Source organism: Aquarana catesbeiana, linkage group LG08 (assembly GCF_042186555.1).
Source record: "Aquarana catesbeiana isolate 2022-GZ linkage group LG08, ASM4218655v1, whole genome shotgun sequence".
In the NCBI taxonomy this organism is placed as follows: Eukaryota; Metazoa; Chordata; class Amphibia; order Anura; family Ranidae; genus Aquarana; species Aquarana catesbeiana.
This window is the reverse complement of record NC_133331.1, coordinates 150603734-150620502: the sequence shown is the minus strand read 5'-3', so window position 1 is coordinate 150620502 and position 16769 is coordinate 150603734. Positions and strand designations below refer to the sequence as shown.

The 16769-nt window shown below is 39.7% G+C and overlaps 1 protein-coding gene across 1 annotated transcript in view; it reads left to right on the top strand.

Annotated features, from left to right (window-relative positions):
• NPFFR1 (neuropeptide FF receptor 1) overlaps positions 1-16769 on the top strand; it is a 618890-nt gene that overhangs the window by 508458 nt on the left and 93663 nt on the right. The window contains exon 3 of the mRNA XM_073596569.1: positions 14474-14573. Coding sequence (XP_073452670.1) covers positions 14474-14573 — 100 coding nt within the window. The remainder of the gene's footprint in view (positions 1-14473; positions 14574-16769) is intronic.

Genomic DNA, 16769 nt, shown 5'->3' with positions numbered 1-16769 from the left:
AATTATGATCAAATAAGGACGGGAATAAGGGCTGTAAACAGCGCTATGGAGAAAGCGGAAGGTACAGTGATAATGGGTGGGGACTTTAATTTTATTATGGATATAAAAATTGATACAACTAATATCCACGCTTATAGAAATAAAAGTCAAATAGATGAATTTAAAGAGACATTAGCAAAGCACCATCTGGTGGATATTTGGAGAGCCCAACACTGAACGGAAAAAAATTATTCATATTGTTCTAACATACACGATTCCTATCACAGGATAGATTACTTTTTTATTAACCACTTAGGAATGGTAATGACTCCATCATCAGATATAGGGGGATTTTTATGGTCAGACCATGCCCCAGTGTTTTTGGAAATTAAGGTAATAGAACGCGAAAAAATAAAAGGTAACTGGGGGCTAAATGATAATTTGTTAAAAGATAAAGAGTGTGTAGAGGATATACGCAAAACAATAAGGGAATTTTTGGATATTCATGAGAAGGATGAAACATCAATACCCATGCAATGGGAAACATTAAAATGCGTAATAAGGGGGACATTCATCAAGCACGGCTCAAGATTAAAAAAAAGAAAGAATCAAAAGAAATTCCAGTTAATAAAAGAGATAGAGGAATTGGAAATAAAACATAAACAGAGCCTTAACTCATCAGATAAAATAAAATTAAAAGGGAAAAGAACGGAACTACAAGCCATGCTTGATGAGGAATCCCTTAGGATTAGGGATCGAAGAAGAGCACAATGGTATCAGCAGGGAACTAAGGCAGGGAAAATACTGGCTAAAACATTAGAAGAGCAACAATCCACAACATCTATAATTAAAATATTAAAAACAGACGGGATATATACATACGAACCAAAAGAAATATTGGAGGAATTCCATGCATATTACTCTAATTTATATAATATTAAAACATCACGGGGAAAAAAAGGGAGAAAATGGACAGGGAAAAAATCAAAAAATACATTGAAGAAACAGCCCCGCCGAGATTCCCTAAAGAAACATTTGAGGCCCTGGAAAAAGATATCTCATTAGAAGAGGTCCAGCAAGTGATTACAGAATTAGCTCCAGGGAAAAGTCCAGGACCTGATGGGTATACCGCTAGATTTTATAAGTATTTCCAGGATATAATTGCCCCCGTTTTGAAAAAAAACATACAACTCTATATCCAACATACAAGGCTTCATACCACAAAGCACAGAAGCCCACATTACCTTAATTCCAAAACCAGAGAAGGATCACACGCTATGTAAAAACTATCGGCCCATTTCTTTAACCAACATAGATATAAGGCTATACTCTAAAATTATTGCGAATAGAATAACACCAATCCTACCTAATTACATAAAATTAGATCAAGCTGGATTTACGAAAGGCAGAGAAACTAAAGATAATATCATAAAGACATGTACACTGTTGGAATTCGCCCAAAAAACAGCCACTGAAACATGTATGATGGATGTAGAAGCATTTGATAGGATAGGGTGGGGCTTCTTGGAAGAAACACTAATGCAACTCGGCATGGGTCCGAAAATGCGTAGTAGGATCTCCGCTCTGTATTCCAACTCGAAAGCAAAAGTGAGATTAAGCGGCATATTACCAAAGGATATAAAAATAACGAACGGAACCCGCCAGGGCTGTCCCCTTTATCCTTTATTGTTTGCACTAATAATGGAACACCTAATTACAGCAATCAGAAATAATAAAGATATAAAGGGAATAAAGGTGGGTGGAAAAGAGTACAAGATAGCGGCATACGCAGATGATCTGCTAATATATATAACTAACCCCTTAATAACTATCCCAAACCTGATGAAGGAATTTAGAAGGTTCGGGGAATTAAGTCACTTCAAAGTAAATTACGATAAATCAGAAATATTGAATATATCAATAAATGAAAAAATATATTCACTTATGCAAAAAGATTTTCCATTTAAATGGAAGCAAGACGCAATAAAATATCTGGGAATCTTTATAACAAAAGATTTGAAACAACTACAGGGGATGAACTATGAAGAAGCAATTCAAAAGGCTATTAAATTACTACAGAAATATGATAAATTAAAATATTCATGGACGGGAAGAGTTAACATAGTAAAAATGGACATATTACCAAAACTTCTTTACATATTTCAAACAATACCATTGGAACCCCCCAAAAAGCTGATGATGGAGTTAAGGAAAGCTATAGTTGAGTTTATATGGGTGCATAAAACTCCCCGGATAAAAAGAGAAAATTTAATAAGGAAAAAAAGAAATGGAGGGCTGGCGTTACCAGATTGCGTAAAATACTTGCAGGCAGCATCAGTGACCAGAATAGTAGACTGGTACCATAATAAAGAAAAAAAGCAATGGGTTAGTATGGAGGAAGAAATAGCGGGGCCCCAATTAAAAGTTCTTCCATGGATAGAGCCCCACTTAAGACCTAAAAGAAATCAACTAACAGTCTTTGTAAACGCTACACTAAAGATATGGAACGATATAGTGAAAGGGGGGAAGCTCTCCACGTTGATTGGACCTATGACTCCATTGTTTCTCAATCCCGAGTTCCCTCCAGCTATGGGAGTTAAAAATTTTCTAAAATGGAATAGATCTGAACATACAAGACTGGTACAAGTCCTCGAGAATGGGAAAATACCCACGCTGTGGGAACTGGGATTGGAAAAGGAAAATAAATGGTTGCAGTACCAACAATTAAGGATGTTTATAGAGCCCAAAATATTTAAGATAAATAGACCATTAACTAAATTTGAAAAATTACTACTGAAAGAACAAACTCCAGTTAAGAATCTATCAAAGATATATGATGAATTAATTCCGAATAACCCCCTCAAAGAGATAACAAGCATAAATAAGTGGGAAGCAGAAATGGGTAAATCCTTATCAGAGGAAGAATGGGAAAAGGTTTTCGAAGTTATACATAGAACAACCATAGCAAATAAATATCAAGAGAGAAACTACAAAATTGTAATGAGATGGTATAGGAGTCCAGTTACCTTAAATTTAATCAATAAAGGAAATACAGATTTATGCTGGAGGTGCAAAACAGAAAAAGGAACAATGGAACATATATGGTACGGATGTCGTCTGGTGAGAGGATTCTGGAACGAGATATTCGAGATTTATTACAAGGTATCAGGAGCAGAAATAACCCCAAGTATGGAAATCTCGTTACTGTCTCTGATACCGAAATCAGTAAAGACAATTAAAACAGATATCATCCACCATATGACATCCGCAGCAAGAACAATAATAGCAAGAAATTGGAAAAAAACAAGGAGTCCAACAATAACAGACTGGATATGTGAAATGAACGAAATCCAATACATGGAAAAACAGATAAGAGAAGAAGGATATATAACAAATCAATTACCAGAAATTTGGCAAAGATGGGATGAGCTTCAGTCATCGAGAGAAATATTAGAATATCTATAATAAAATGTAGAAGGAGCGAGGGTTGAAAAAAGGGAAAGAGGACATTTTTTTTTTTTTGGGTATGGAAGAGATATGAATGTTAACATAGATATTGGGGGGGTGGGTAGGGGGGACAAGATCTTAAGGGTTATGGATGAATAGGTTTGGATATGTATGGTTTTACAGTTTGTAAAAAGCAAAAATTATTATTTAGCCGAAGCATGGAGTATACGCTGTAGAATTGTTTATGTTCAATTGGGATGTTATGATATAAATTATTGTTTTATATGAAATTTAATAAAGAGAAATTGTAAACAATCTCGGGTGGCCGGCGGACATCGGGTCAGTTGGACAAGCTGACTGGCTCCCCTGCTGGCCAATGGGAGGGCGCACGTGCACCACAGAACGCCGTGTACGAGCCCAACGTACACCTACGGCGATTTTCACGACCGAGCCAACCTGCCGCAGTATAACTGCGGTGGCTGGTCGGCAAGTGGTTAATGGGGGTGATCTCAAGCAAGTCTGTCAGTAGAAAGAGAAATACATTTATATAGCGCCATTGCAGCTCTCGCCTGAATCTACAAGGTTCTTAGAAGGACACCTGAACACCATTTTCTTGATTTTTATTGGAATTACTTTTGTTGATTTAATCAAGGGAAATCCAATATCAACATTACTTACTTGGTTCACCTGAATCAATATTCGAGTCTGTGCAGTGTAGATGACTATGTACATAGTAAGAGAATGCTGCTTACTGCCTTTCTTTTTAGCTCCTTCTATGGTTAGGCTGGTAATGGTTTGCCTTATGTGAGCCCCACTGATGCAATTGATATTTGTATGGCTGCTTGCATTTACATTGTATATCTGTATATCTGAGGTAAGATAAACATTAGTATTCATTGACCAACAGGAAACAAATCTTTTTTTGTATTCTGTAAGTAAAATCAGCTGAATGTCTTATTTATCCCCACAGATGAGGATTCAGAAAACAGAGTGTTTACACAGGAGAATGATAAATAATATTTAAAAGCTCTGATAAATTCAGTATAATTGGTTGAAACTAAAACCACAAACGTCATTTTTAAAGGGTTAGTTCACTTTTACCAAAAAACTGCCTATGCAGGTAAGTGATGACCGGAGATAAAAACAAACTGTTCAGTTTTGATCAAATTTGATTTGCCTACCTCCCGAAGATTAACTGAAAACCTCCCAGAGATGGCAACTCTGTGAACAAAGACGTCATGGCTGAAACACATTAACATCTGCTGTAACTATCTTTTTTATGGAGTATCAATAAATTTGAAAAGATTGAAGAGCATGTATGGAGTTGCGGATCATCTTCATTGATTATCGTGCTGGCAGTTGAGTGACTGCTTTTCCTGCACCCAAAAGCTCAAGAGGTTATTCAGAAGATTTGGGTTAGTAGCATCTTTTCCCTTCTCTCTATCATCCTGTCCTGCCTTGTTGCTAAGACTTTGCTAAGAGACTCCCAGCAGATTTAAAACCTCCTTGCATGTGCTCTCTCTCCCCTGCTGCAGTAGCTCTGAGCTCATCGATGCTGAGACAGAGGAAATAGTGGACTTCACATATGGAGGGGTGAGGTTGAGAGCTCACTCCTATAATGGTGGAGATGAGCAGTAACAGTTGGGAGTGTCTTAGCAATGTCCTAGCAACAAGGCAGGACAGGATTATGCCATCTCTTGGAGTCTTTCACCCAGGTTTTGGGAGTTACGCAAATAGCCTATATCTATAGCAAAGGCATTATTCAGCTGAACAGTCTGTTTTTATCTACAAGCACCTCTTACCTATACAGGCAGGTTTTTGATAAAGGTGAGCTAACCATTTAGCCATCCATCATCCATGCCCTGATCAAGCAAACACCAAACACAGGCAATGACTGCAAGTCTGTAATTAAAGCACTACAAGCTATGATGTTCATGGACTGTTGAGTGAAGCCACACCCAAAGAGGGGGCTAGCTAGGAAGAGAAGTACATACACTGACCCTACTCCTCAGGAACCTTTCCCTAGACTCTACCTGACCCAAGATGTCAGTTGGAGTCACATGGGATGCCAGCGTCCAATCGGACAGCTGTCTCCCTGTGACCCCAGGAAGTCATAAAGGAACCAAGTTCCTCACAGTTTCTCTCCCCTTCTGCATTGCTGCTTCGGTCATGTGTCACCTTCAGTGGGGAGTGTAGACTGCATCTGCCTACAAGTTGGCCTAAAGGCCAGGCAGTACATAATTTCAAATCACAACAAACAAATCCCAAACACACAGGATTTACCATGAGCTCATGGTACTGGCAAACCCAAACTTCATCCCTGTTGTAGGTGGCTCTACCAGGGTCATACTGGTTTCTGCCAAGTCTGAACTGATGGGGCCACTGGGTATCTTCTACTAGTGAAGGGAAGTCAGCATTATGTGTTATTCCTCTGTTGCACGTCTTCCTTGGTATTTCTGCCTGTGAGAGATCTTGTTAATGCAATAAGACCACATTACTGTCCTCAGTCTTGCCATCGTATAAGATTTTGTACAGGGAACTGGCTTCAGTGACATCTACTTGTGTGCAAGTCTACTTGGGAGAATTCATGCAAAATTCAAGGCAAAATGTGGACAGTAGGGATGAGCCGAACACCCACCCCCCCCACCCCCCAGGTTCAGTTCGCACCAGAACTTGCAAACAGGCAAAAAATTTGTGTGAACATGCGAACACCATTAAAGTCTATGGGACACGAACATGAAAAATCAAAAGTGCTCATTTTAAAGGCTTATATGCAAGTTATTGCCATAACAAGTGTTTGGGGACCTGGGTCCTGCCCCAGGGGACATGTATCAATGTTTTAAAAACAGATGTTTTTTTCAGGAGCAGTGATTTTAATAATGCTTGAAGTGAAACAATAAAAATGAAATATTCCTTTAAATATCCTGCCTGGGGGTGTCCTTAGTATGCCTGTAAAGTAGTGCATCTTTCCCGTGTTTAGAACAGTACCACAGCAAAATGACATTTCTAAAGGAAAAAATGACAATTTAAAACTGCTCACGGCTGTAATGTATTGTCGGATCCCAGCAATATAGATAAAAATCATTGAAAAAATGGCATGGGTTCCCCCCCCGTCCATTACCTGGCCCAGCACCAAAATTAAAAAAAAAAATTGTGGGGGTTCCCCCAAAATCCATACAAGCCCCTTCAGGTCTGGTATGGATATTAAGGGGAACCCTGCTGCAAAATTTTTTAAAAATGGTGTGGGAGTCCCCCCAAAATACATACCAGGCCCTTCAGATCTGGTATGGATTTTAAGGGGAACCCCGAGCCAAAATTGAAAAGAAATGGGATGAGGGTCCACCCAAAATCCATACCAGACCCTTATCTGAGCAGGTAACCTGGTAGGCCGCAGGAAAAGGGGGGACGAGAGGGCACCCCCCTCCTGAACCTTACCAGACCATATTCCCTCAACATTGGGATGGTGTTTTGGGGTTTTTTCCTTTTTTTTCTCAGGTCATCGGACACTGTGATGGAAGATGAATGAACATCACAGGACATTTTTATTTTTTAACCACTTCAATACCGGGCACTTAGACACCTTCCTGCCCAGGCCAATTTTCAGCTTTCAGCGCTGTCGCAATTTGAATGACAATTGCGCGGTCATACAACACTGTATCCAAACAAATTTTTTATCATTTTGTTCCCACAAATAGAGCTTTCTTTTGGTGGTATTTGATCACCTCTGTGATTTTTATTTTTTGCACAACAAATAAAAAAAGACTGAAAATTTTGAAAAAAAAACAAGTTTTTCTTTGTTTCTGTTAAAATTTTTTGTAAATAAGTAAGTTTTCTTCTTCAATGATGGGCACTGATATGGCTGCACTGACAAGCACTGATAAGGCAGCACTGATGGGCACTGATGAGGTGGCACCAATGAGGTGGCACTGATGAGGTGGCACTGACGGGCACTGATGATAGGCACTGATAGGTGGCACTGATAGGTGGCACTGATGGGCACTCATAGGTGGCGCTGATGGGCACTCATAGGTGGCATTGATGGGTACTTATGGGTGGCACAGATGGGTACTTATGGGTGGCACTGATAGGTGGCACGGATGGGCACTGATAGGTGGGCACTGATGGGCACGGATGGGCACTGACAGATGGCACTGATGGACACTGATGGGTGGCACTGAAGCCACTGATTGGTGGCACTGATGACACTGATGGGTGGCATTGCTGGTCATCACTGATATATAATGGTGCCAGTCAGTGCCCATTTGTGGGCACGGATTGGCACAAATCGGGCGTAATTTGCACATGTGGATAGCCATGGGGTACATACCTGGCCATCCACATGTTGCCTACTTCCCTGGTGGTCCCTGGCCGCTTCCCTGGTGGTCTAGTGTGGGCATCCGAGGGGGGGAGCGCAGACCCCCCCTGTCAGGAGAGCCACCGATCAGCTCTCCTCTACTCGCGTCTGTCAGACGCGAGTGAGGAAAAGCCAATCAACTGCTTTTCCTATTGACATCGTGATCAGCCGTGATTGGACACGGCTGATCACGTGGTAAAGAGCCTCTGCTGTAGGCTCTTTACCAAGATCGGTGGAGGGGTGTGTCAGATTGACACACCCCTCCACCGATGTCCCCATAGGCGCGCGGTGGCTGTTATCCTGCTGGACATCATATGACGCCCAGTCAGGATAACTGAACCACCGCCCAGCCTTCAATCTGCTATAGGCCGGGCAGGAAGTAGTTAATAAAGGACTTGTCACAGCTGTCTACTGTCATTTTTACTTTTTTGAAACTTTTTTTGGTGAATGTGTAGGGGTACAATGTACCCAATACCTATTCACATGGGGGGGCGGGATCTGGGGGTCCCCTTGTTAAAGGGGGCTTCCAGATTTCAATAAACCCTCTGCCCGCAGACCCCCACAGCCACTGGGTAAGGGTTGTGGAGAAGAGGCCCTTGTCCCCATCAACATGGGGACAAGGTGTTTTGGGGGAATCCCAAAACACTCTTCCCATGTTGAGGGCATGTGACCTGGTATGGTTCGGGGGGGCGCTCTCTTGTCCCCCCTTTTCCTGCGGCCTGCCAGGTTGCTTGCTCAGGTAAGGGTCAGGTATGGATTTTGGGGGGCCCCCACGCCATTTTTTAAAAAATTTTGGCTCGGGGTTCCCCTTAAAATCCATACTAGACCTGAAGGGCCTGGTATGGATTTGGGGGGGCCGCCACGCAATTTTTTTTAAATTTTGGTGCGGGGTTCCCCTTAATATTTATACCAGACCCAAAGGGCCTGGTAATGGACTGGGGGGAGGAACCCATGCCGTTTTTCTCAATGATTTTTATGTATATTTCCAGCATCCGACAATACATTACAGCCGTGAGCAGTTTTAAATGACTTTTTTCCTTTAGAAATGTCATTTTGCTGTGGCATAGTAAAACACATCACACAGATGCGCTACTTTACAGGCAGACTAAGGAGACCCCCAGGCACGATATTTAAAGGAATATTTCATTTTTATTGTTTCACTTTAAGCATTCTTAAAATCACTGCTCCTAAAAAACGTCAGTTTTATAACTTTTTTGCATTGATACATGTCCCCTGGGGCAGGACCCGAGTCCCCAAACACTTTTTATAGCAATAACTTGCATATACGCCTTTAAAATGAGCACTTTTGGTTTTTCCAAAACTAATTTTTGCCGTGAACGTCCCATAACGTTCGCTGTTCGGCGAACGGGCAAACACCCGATATTTAAGTTGAACTTACGTTCGAACATTGTTCTCATCCCCAGTGGACACACTACATAGCGGTTTGATTTTTTTTGTTTTGCACTTTGTACATTTTTACTTCATAAATAAAAACTATTCTTTGCATTATTTTATAAAACAGCCTCACTTTACAGCATTTTTTTGTTTTGTGCCTAAAATGTTTGCACAGTACTATATATATTGGTGAACAACAACTAAAATGAATACTTGGTACTTTCAGGTATGGAGGAGCATGTGATTCACCCAATGTAAAGCCTAGTACACACAATGAGATTATCGGACGAATGATTGTTTTTATTGCATGCTATTCTCCATGTCGAAAACAAATAGAATAATAAAGTACAAAAATTCTCATATGGCAGAATAAAAATAACTGATGTAATGTATTGCATTTTCATGCGAAAACTGTACTGTTTAAACAAAAATTGTGCAATCAGGTATCGTACAAGAAACATTTTTGTGTTTGTCCCTTCTGAAAATTTAGGACAGAAGTTGTGTATTAATGATCAGATTGTCGTACAATCGCTTAGAAAGCAATATTTTTTGTATGATATTCTGATCATATCATGTGTACTAGGCTTTAGAGTGCTTGTGATTGGGCCCGCAGTGTCACATGGTGACTAGGAGAGCCCTCAGTTCGAGTTGGAGTGGCTAGGAGCTTGCACAGGGCTTTCTTTTTTCAGTCATAAGAGCTGAATGGAGCATCAGGGAAAAGAAGGAAATGTAAGTATATGCAACTGGAGAAAGCAAAACTGTTTAATTTTAAAGCTGAAATGTAGCTATCTGCAAAATAACATTTAATACAGTTTTTTTTATTTTTTAAAATAAATAGCTGTTTTAATTCCTTCAGTGGTACATACTGGTCTAAAGGAGGGATTCAGGAAAGCATGATCTGCCCATTATGTAGCTTCTACTACATGCTCTGTAAATGTAATTAGAGAAGGGAGCAGCAGATACACTGTTCTATCTCACATGAGCTTCTTTACACAGTGGTCACATACTGTATGTTTTCCTGTTGCTTGGCCTGGTCTTTAAACAGGGCAAACTGCAAGTCATTTCACATACAAAGCCTTGAAATTCACAGGTAATAAATAGCATTCCACAAAATAACTGCACAAAAATATAGCTATAACTTTACTCCCTACAGGAAAAATATATTTCACACTAAATGGGTTACAGTTCAACTGTATGTTTAATAGTGATGCACTAATTTGCTCTCTTACTAAGAGTAGGCCTTATACTGACATTGTTTGATGTTATGATGTCAGAATAAGAAGACTTGTAATTAGCGTTGCACCAATACCGGTATTGGTATCGGTGCCGGTACTAAGCATTTGCACTAGGCATGTGCACACTGAAATATTTCGGAATTTCGTTTTCGTCCGAAAAATAAATTTATTTAGTTACTCCCGAAATTTGTTTTTATTTATTTCGTTTTTCCTTAAAAATTGCATTCGTCCGAAAATCCAAATTAATTAAGGTTGAATCTGTCATTGAAGGCTTATGGTGTCTGTCGAATGTTCAAAGAAGATTCGATGGAGCAGCTAAACTGTACGACGTTGCAATCATACATTTCCGGTCAAATTTTCCGCCTACAAGCTAGCTGTAGTAGAATTCTAATGTTGTATGACTAGTAATAATTATATTTGTTAATTATTTTACTAGTCAACCAACATTAGAATTTTTCTATAGCCTACGGGCAGATGCATTTGACTGGAAATGTATGATTGCAGCGTCGTACAGTTTAGCTGCTTCGTCAAATCTTCTTAGAACTTTCGACAGACACCATAAGCCAAAGATTCGACGTTTGTATGTTTTTCGTTGCTTTGTCGAATCTTTGTCGTTCATGTTGAATGGTCTACTGTACCCCAACAGTCAGCCAACTTTCACATTCGTTTCTCAATCTCCAAGTGCAATGGCGGGCGCAGCATCCGACGTTGTGTCAGATATTGATATGGCATTATAATATAGAATCTATAATAATAAATCCCCCCCACAACACGGGCAGCCTCTGAGGCTATCACAACACTAGCAACACTAGTATCACTATCAAGTTCACAACACTAACACAATAGCAGCAGATTATTATGAAAAAGTTAAGTTGAACTGTAGCTTGCTTCACTATTGTTCTGCTGCTGTGCTTATGCTTAATTGCTAAATAATTCAGGTTCTGTGACAAACGGACCAGCCAAGATTGACTGTCTTCTGAAATGATTCGGTGTGTGTGTCTCTCTCTGCTAGCAAATCGTAAGTGAAAGTAAGGTGGCTGTACGTGTGTAGTTAGTTCTAGCTATTTTACTGCCCCTCCTCTTTGGTTACAATTGGCCAATAACATTCATCATCATCATTATTTTTATTTTACTTCCCCCACCCAATTCCAGCAGCGATCTTTTCTCTCTATATTGAATCTTTTCTTTCTATGTCAAATCTTTTCTCTCTATGTCGAATCTTTTCTCTCTATGTAGAATAATCTTGGGCTAATAGAGTTAAGGTTAGGCACATTCGACCACAGGTTCGATAGACAAGATTGTTATTGTCAGCGTCATGTCGAATCCCCTATCTATATCGAACTGTTGCCACAACGAAAATGAAAATAAAGCATTTGCTTATGTCGGATCTTTCGGTTTTTGTATTCTGCGCTTTCGTTACCGTTTGTTAAAACGATAAAGAAAATACCTGAAATTCGGATGAAAATCCATTCGGACGAAAACGAATGCACATGTCTAATTTGCACAAATACTTGTACTCATGCAAATACTCTGATAATGAAACTGATATTTTCAAGTCACTAGTCCCGGTTCACATATCTGTGAATTGGATTTGTTTTGAACCACATCACATGTGGCACCTGAACCACTGAATGAAACCGCACCGGACTCCTTTTACAAATCACACTGAAACCAGCCCCGCACATATGTGAACCCGGTCTGACACACTCGGTATCGGTACTTATTGGAGAGAACTTGAGAAAACATATCGGTATTCGTACTCGGTCTTAAAAAACTGGTATCGGTGCATCCCTGCTTATAGTAGTATACAATCAGGGGAATTCAATAAATCCCTAACAACACTTTTCTGGTGCTATAGCCCTTTAAAATGGCATGCACCAGATTAAAAAATCCCTGCCCTTTTCGGTAACTTTACTGAAACTTGCAGCAGTTTCAGGTGATTCTTAATAGAGCCAGTTTTACAAAGTAGCACTATTCGACCTCTTGCACACAAACGTAATCATTTACTAATGACAGAAAGATCCTGAGTATAAAACACAACTTATGTTCCATAAAGACCTTGCAGATACAAGTGTACAGGTCACAAACGTGCATATGTGTATAGATGTACAAACATTTTCTTTGTGCTCTTTTAGTTTCCAGTGTTGAAATTTACGCATATACACTTGTATATACTTGTGTATACAATCTATGCACATACAGTAAATGACTGCACTCAAATATAACATTTTCCCTTTTTTTTTTTTTTTACAGCTGATTGCATCACTGTATTATGGATTTTTACACAGCTGTGTGTATAGTCACATAGACAACAGTGCATCTGTGTTCATATCCATAAGAAATAAAAAATGCTACACAGCCACAAACATGGTGTTTTGTTCACCCATCTGCAAGAGGCTTTAATGCACCTAATTCAAAAAGAATTACACTTTAAGTTCATAGATAAGGAAACTGGAAGTATTTAAGACCAAGTATAAGTTGGAGTACAGAGATAGGCAGATTGCTGTATGCTGTGTAGCAGAGCTGCATGTTCCTCCTCCCCACCTGTCACCGGTTGTTAGGAAGACTGTCAGCTTTACAGCTAACAGCCTCCTAACAACCTGTGACACTCAGGTGGGGAACCTGAGAAACTAGTTCCCTATAAGGTTATCTCTCTCCTACAATTGACAACAGGCAGTGGGCAGATTCTATAGACAACAGCTGGCTCACAAGGGGAGCAGATCTGTCGGGGAATTGGTTTCTGTGAATCAAAACTTCCAGCCGCAGTGGTGAGAGGAAGCGGAGTTGTATTATGGCCAGAATGCCTGTATGGACACCCCGGTCTAAATGTACCTCAACACCCCCGGTTCATGTACCTGTCTACAACAGGTCCATGAATCTGTCACCTGCATTGACATTTGTCATGTGGAGGCATGTTGAAATTCTAAATTGTGTCTTAGACACTCTTTATGAATTCCCCTGAATAATCCAAAACAATATGTTGATTTTTCATAGCTGTGTCTAACTAGCAGTTAAAGAGTAACTCTACTCTTTAAAAAAAGCATTCCCCTCTCGGTGATCTATGTACATTGCAATCACTGTCCTTTTTGATATATTTTTCAAGTGCCAATTTACATGTATTTGTAATATATATGTTCACTTTATCACTAGTCCAGTGCTACACTGTCCTTTTTGATATATTTTTCATGTGGGGTTATGGTGTTTTAGCTGCAGGATTTCCTTCATGGTGTTTTATTTTCATTATTATCATCATTTCTGTTTAGCACCTAGCACAATTTCTTTTTTATATTTGTTCTAATGGGAGAGGTTTTATCATTATTAATCAACTGCTGCACCTGCAGGGCTCTAATAAGGAAAAGTGGTTTTATATTTTTAATCAATCAGCTGCTGTATCTGCAGGGCTGTAATGAGGAAAATGGCAGGGTCTGCATCCCTTTAGACGTGATTTCCTTTTGGGAGTATCTCACCATTTTTGTTGCAGGTGATGCCAAAAATCTGATTTATATATTAGTACTGATAGGGGAAAATCAGTGAGCCAATCACACAAGCAGGAAATTATGTTTCTGAGAGGGCATTCTGTACACCATCTGTGTACAGCACACTTTCATGTAGCCGCATTGCATTTTACAGAAAATTAATGCAGCTGCAGATTGAAATGGAAATTTCCTTTTTAATAACATTCATCTACAATTTGACTTGAGTTGCAATTGTATACGCTATATTAATATTTTTTTTATTTGTTAATTTTTTTCACACGAAATTGGAGTTACCCTTCAGGCAAAAAGCTATGAAAATATGTGAGAATTTCATTGCTGTAAATTCAAGAGCAATGTTGAAATATTGTTATAGAAAACCTATGAGTATTGATAATTGGAAACATAATAGATAAAATGCCAACCGGAACTGCAGTCAAATGTCACAAACATGAGTATCTCCTTCCACATCTGAACACAGTATGGTAACATAGGTGAAAAGTATGGGCAAAACTTACTAATACATACCCGCAAGGAAAACATAGAATCTTGCTTAATAAAATAGCATTTTCTTTGTTGTTATCTTATAGGGTGGCCTTTCGACAACATCATGTGCAAAATGAGTGGCCTTGTGCAAGGAATGTCTGTTTCTGCCTCTGTCTTCACTCTGGTGGCAATTGCAGTGGAAAGGTATTACAATAAGTTGCATTGTTTTTAATGTATTGCTTTATTTCTGTGAAAAGCACATAATTTGACTTTAACATTCTACAAAAATGCAGTTTTTCAAACATATCCATATGATATGGTATTTCATATTAACGTCAAGTCTTGTACTTCACAAATAATGCAAGTTAATTGGCTTACATTTTCACATTAAGGCGTGAAAATAGATTCACGGGCCTTGTCAAACCTTTGTAATATAAACTATTCCCATAAGACTCCTAGTCCTGCCTTATTAATGCTTGGCTATCGTTAACAATGACTGCAAAGGTAGAGAAAATTGTGTAAAATGTATTCAATGGCATGCTTATATATTTACAGAGGAACCTTTTAGGACACAAACTGACTAAATGAAGAACACTCTTGAATACATTTTGTTATTTTTGTTTGTTTCATCAGTAGAACACTTAAATCTGTACCCAATTTATCACATATGACCTTCACAAGTGAAGCAGTCAATCGTTTAATGAAAAATGAGATATGGATTACAGCCAAGAGATGTGTCAATATAATGCAATTTTGATCCTTTCCTGCAATCAATTTAGAGTTCATTCCTACAATTAAGTTAAAGTTCATTAACATCAGTGTAAATACAATTTCTTATAAGGAGTAGTAGCTGTTGCTATGTTGAAAACTCTTCTAAGAAACATTTGGTAGTAGAGCCATAAAAATACACAGAGCAAGGATTGTGCCTCATTTGCCTTGATATTTTTTGTAATTGCATTGTAATAACAGCTATAGCTAACCATCTGCTAGATACTATGTACGCTAATGATGGCCATACACAAACCATATCTGCCATGGATGAAAGGTGGTTCTCAGTATGTTTTTTTTTTTTTTTTTTTGGTTAGTTGAGCTAACCCTTATCTTGTAGCAGCTTAAAGGATATCGGTTTGATTTATTTTTATACCTGCGAATACTATTTTCAGTGTTGTACTAGTAAAACCTAGTAAAAGTAGCAATCCGTGAGAATATTGTCCAGAAATCCATTATCTTGGAGCACACTATGAGAGAGCAGAATTGTATCATAAGATTCCATCTCTGCTATACTCTTCACTTTAACATTATTTGGAAACACTGCAATAAAGATAAAAAAGCAAATGCATGCGGGGTGTGGCCAAGATGGCAAGCTGAGTGAACACTTCTCCCAGAGCTTTGCTGGAGACCAATCTGTTTTTTTTTCCTGTGCCCAGACTTTCCTCCCTCCCTTGGTGGTGTGCCTGCCTGGATGTCTCATAAACCCTTGGAATGACCTATAGGGTATAGGAAGGAACTCTGTTTTTCCCATACATTGAGGAATTAGCCAGCCTGGAGCCCTGCATAGCGGGAACTCTGGGGAAGGTTGCCAATATGGCCTCCAAGACTGATCCTGTGGAGGAGACTGCTCCTCCGGGGCCTGGTATCCTTGATGTTATGGCGTATAGTACCACCTGTTACGCAGTTTTGACATCAAAGATAGATGCGGTTCAGTTGGACTTTGGACTGATTCGGCAAGATTTAGACAAAATTTTCTTCGTCCCACTTCTGCTGAACAGCATATTAGCCATGTAGTAGACACTATGTAACAGCACACAATTTCTATTTGCACCTTACAAACAAAACTTAGGCATGCATAGTTACATAGTTAGTTAAAAAGACATAAGTCCATCTAGTTCAACCAATAAAAAATAAAAAAACATATAATCCCATATACACAATCCTATAGTTGATCCAGAGGAATGCGAAAAACCCCAGCAAAGCATGATTCAATTTGCTACAGCAGGGGAAAAAATGGAGCATCTCAGGAGAGGGCTGAGCAGCTAGTAACTAGACTGGTAACACAAGAGCAATAGATACCAATGTCATTGATTCTGCTACAATAATTGTGGTAAACCTGGATTAGCTCCTACCTGGCTTTGTCTGGGGGTTGCCTGAGTGGCGTGGGATCCTTGTTTTGGCAGCCACAGTGCTGCGGGTGCTGGGAGACTGGTGTCTGGCCGGCGGGCGCATCTGTGGCCGGGACCTCATGGAAACCTCAGCTGTGGTCGGGGCTCTCGGCTCCCTTCGGCCCATTCTGGCTCATCTCAGCTCATTTTGGAGCTGGAGGAGGCGCCTTGTGAGGTCAGAGGCTTAGAGGCTCAAAGGCTTGGGGGGGGAATACTGCCGGGTCGTGGTCAGAGCCCAGCA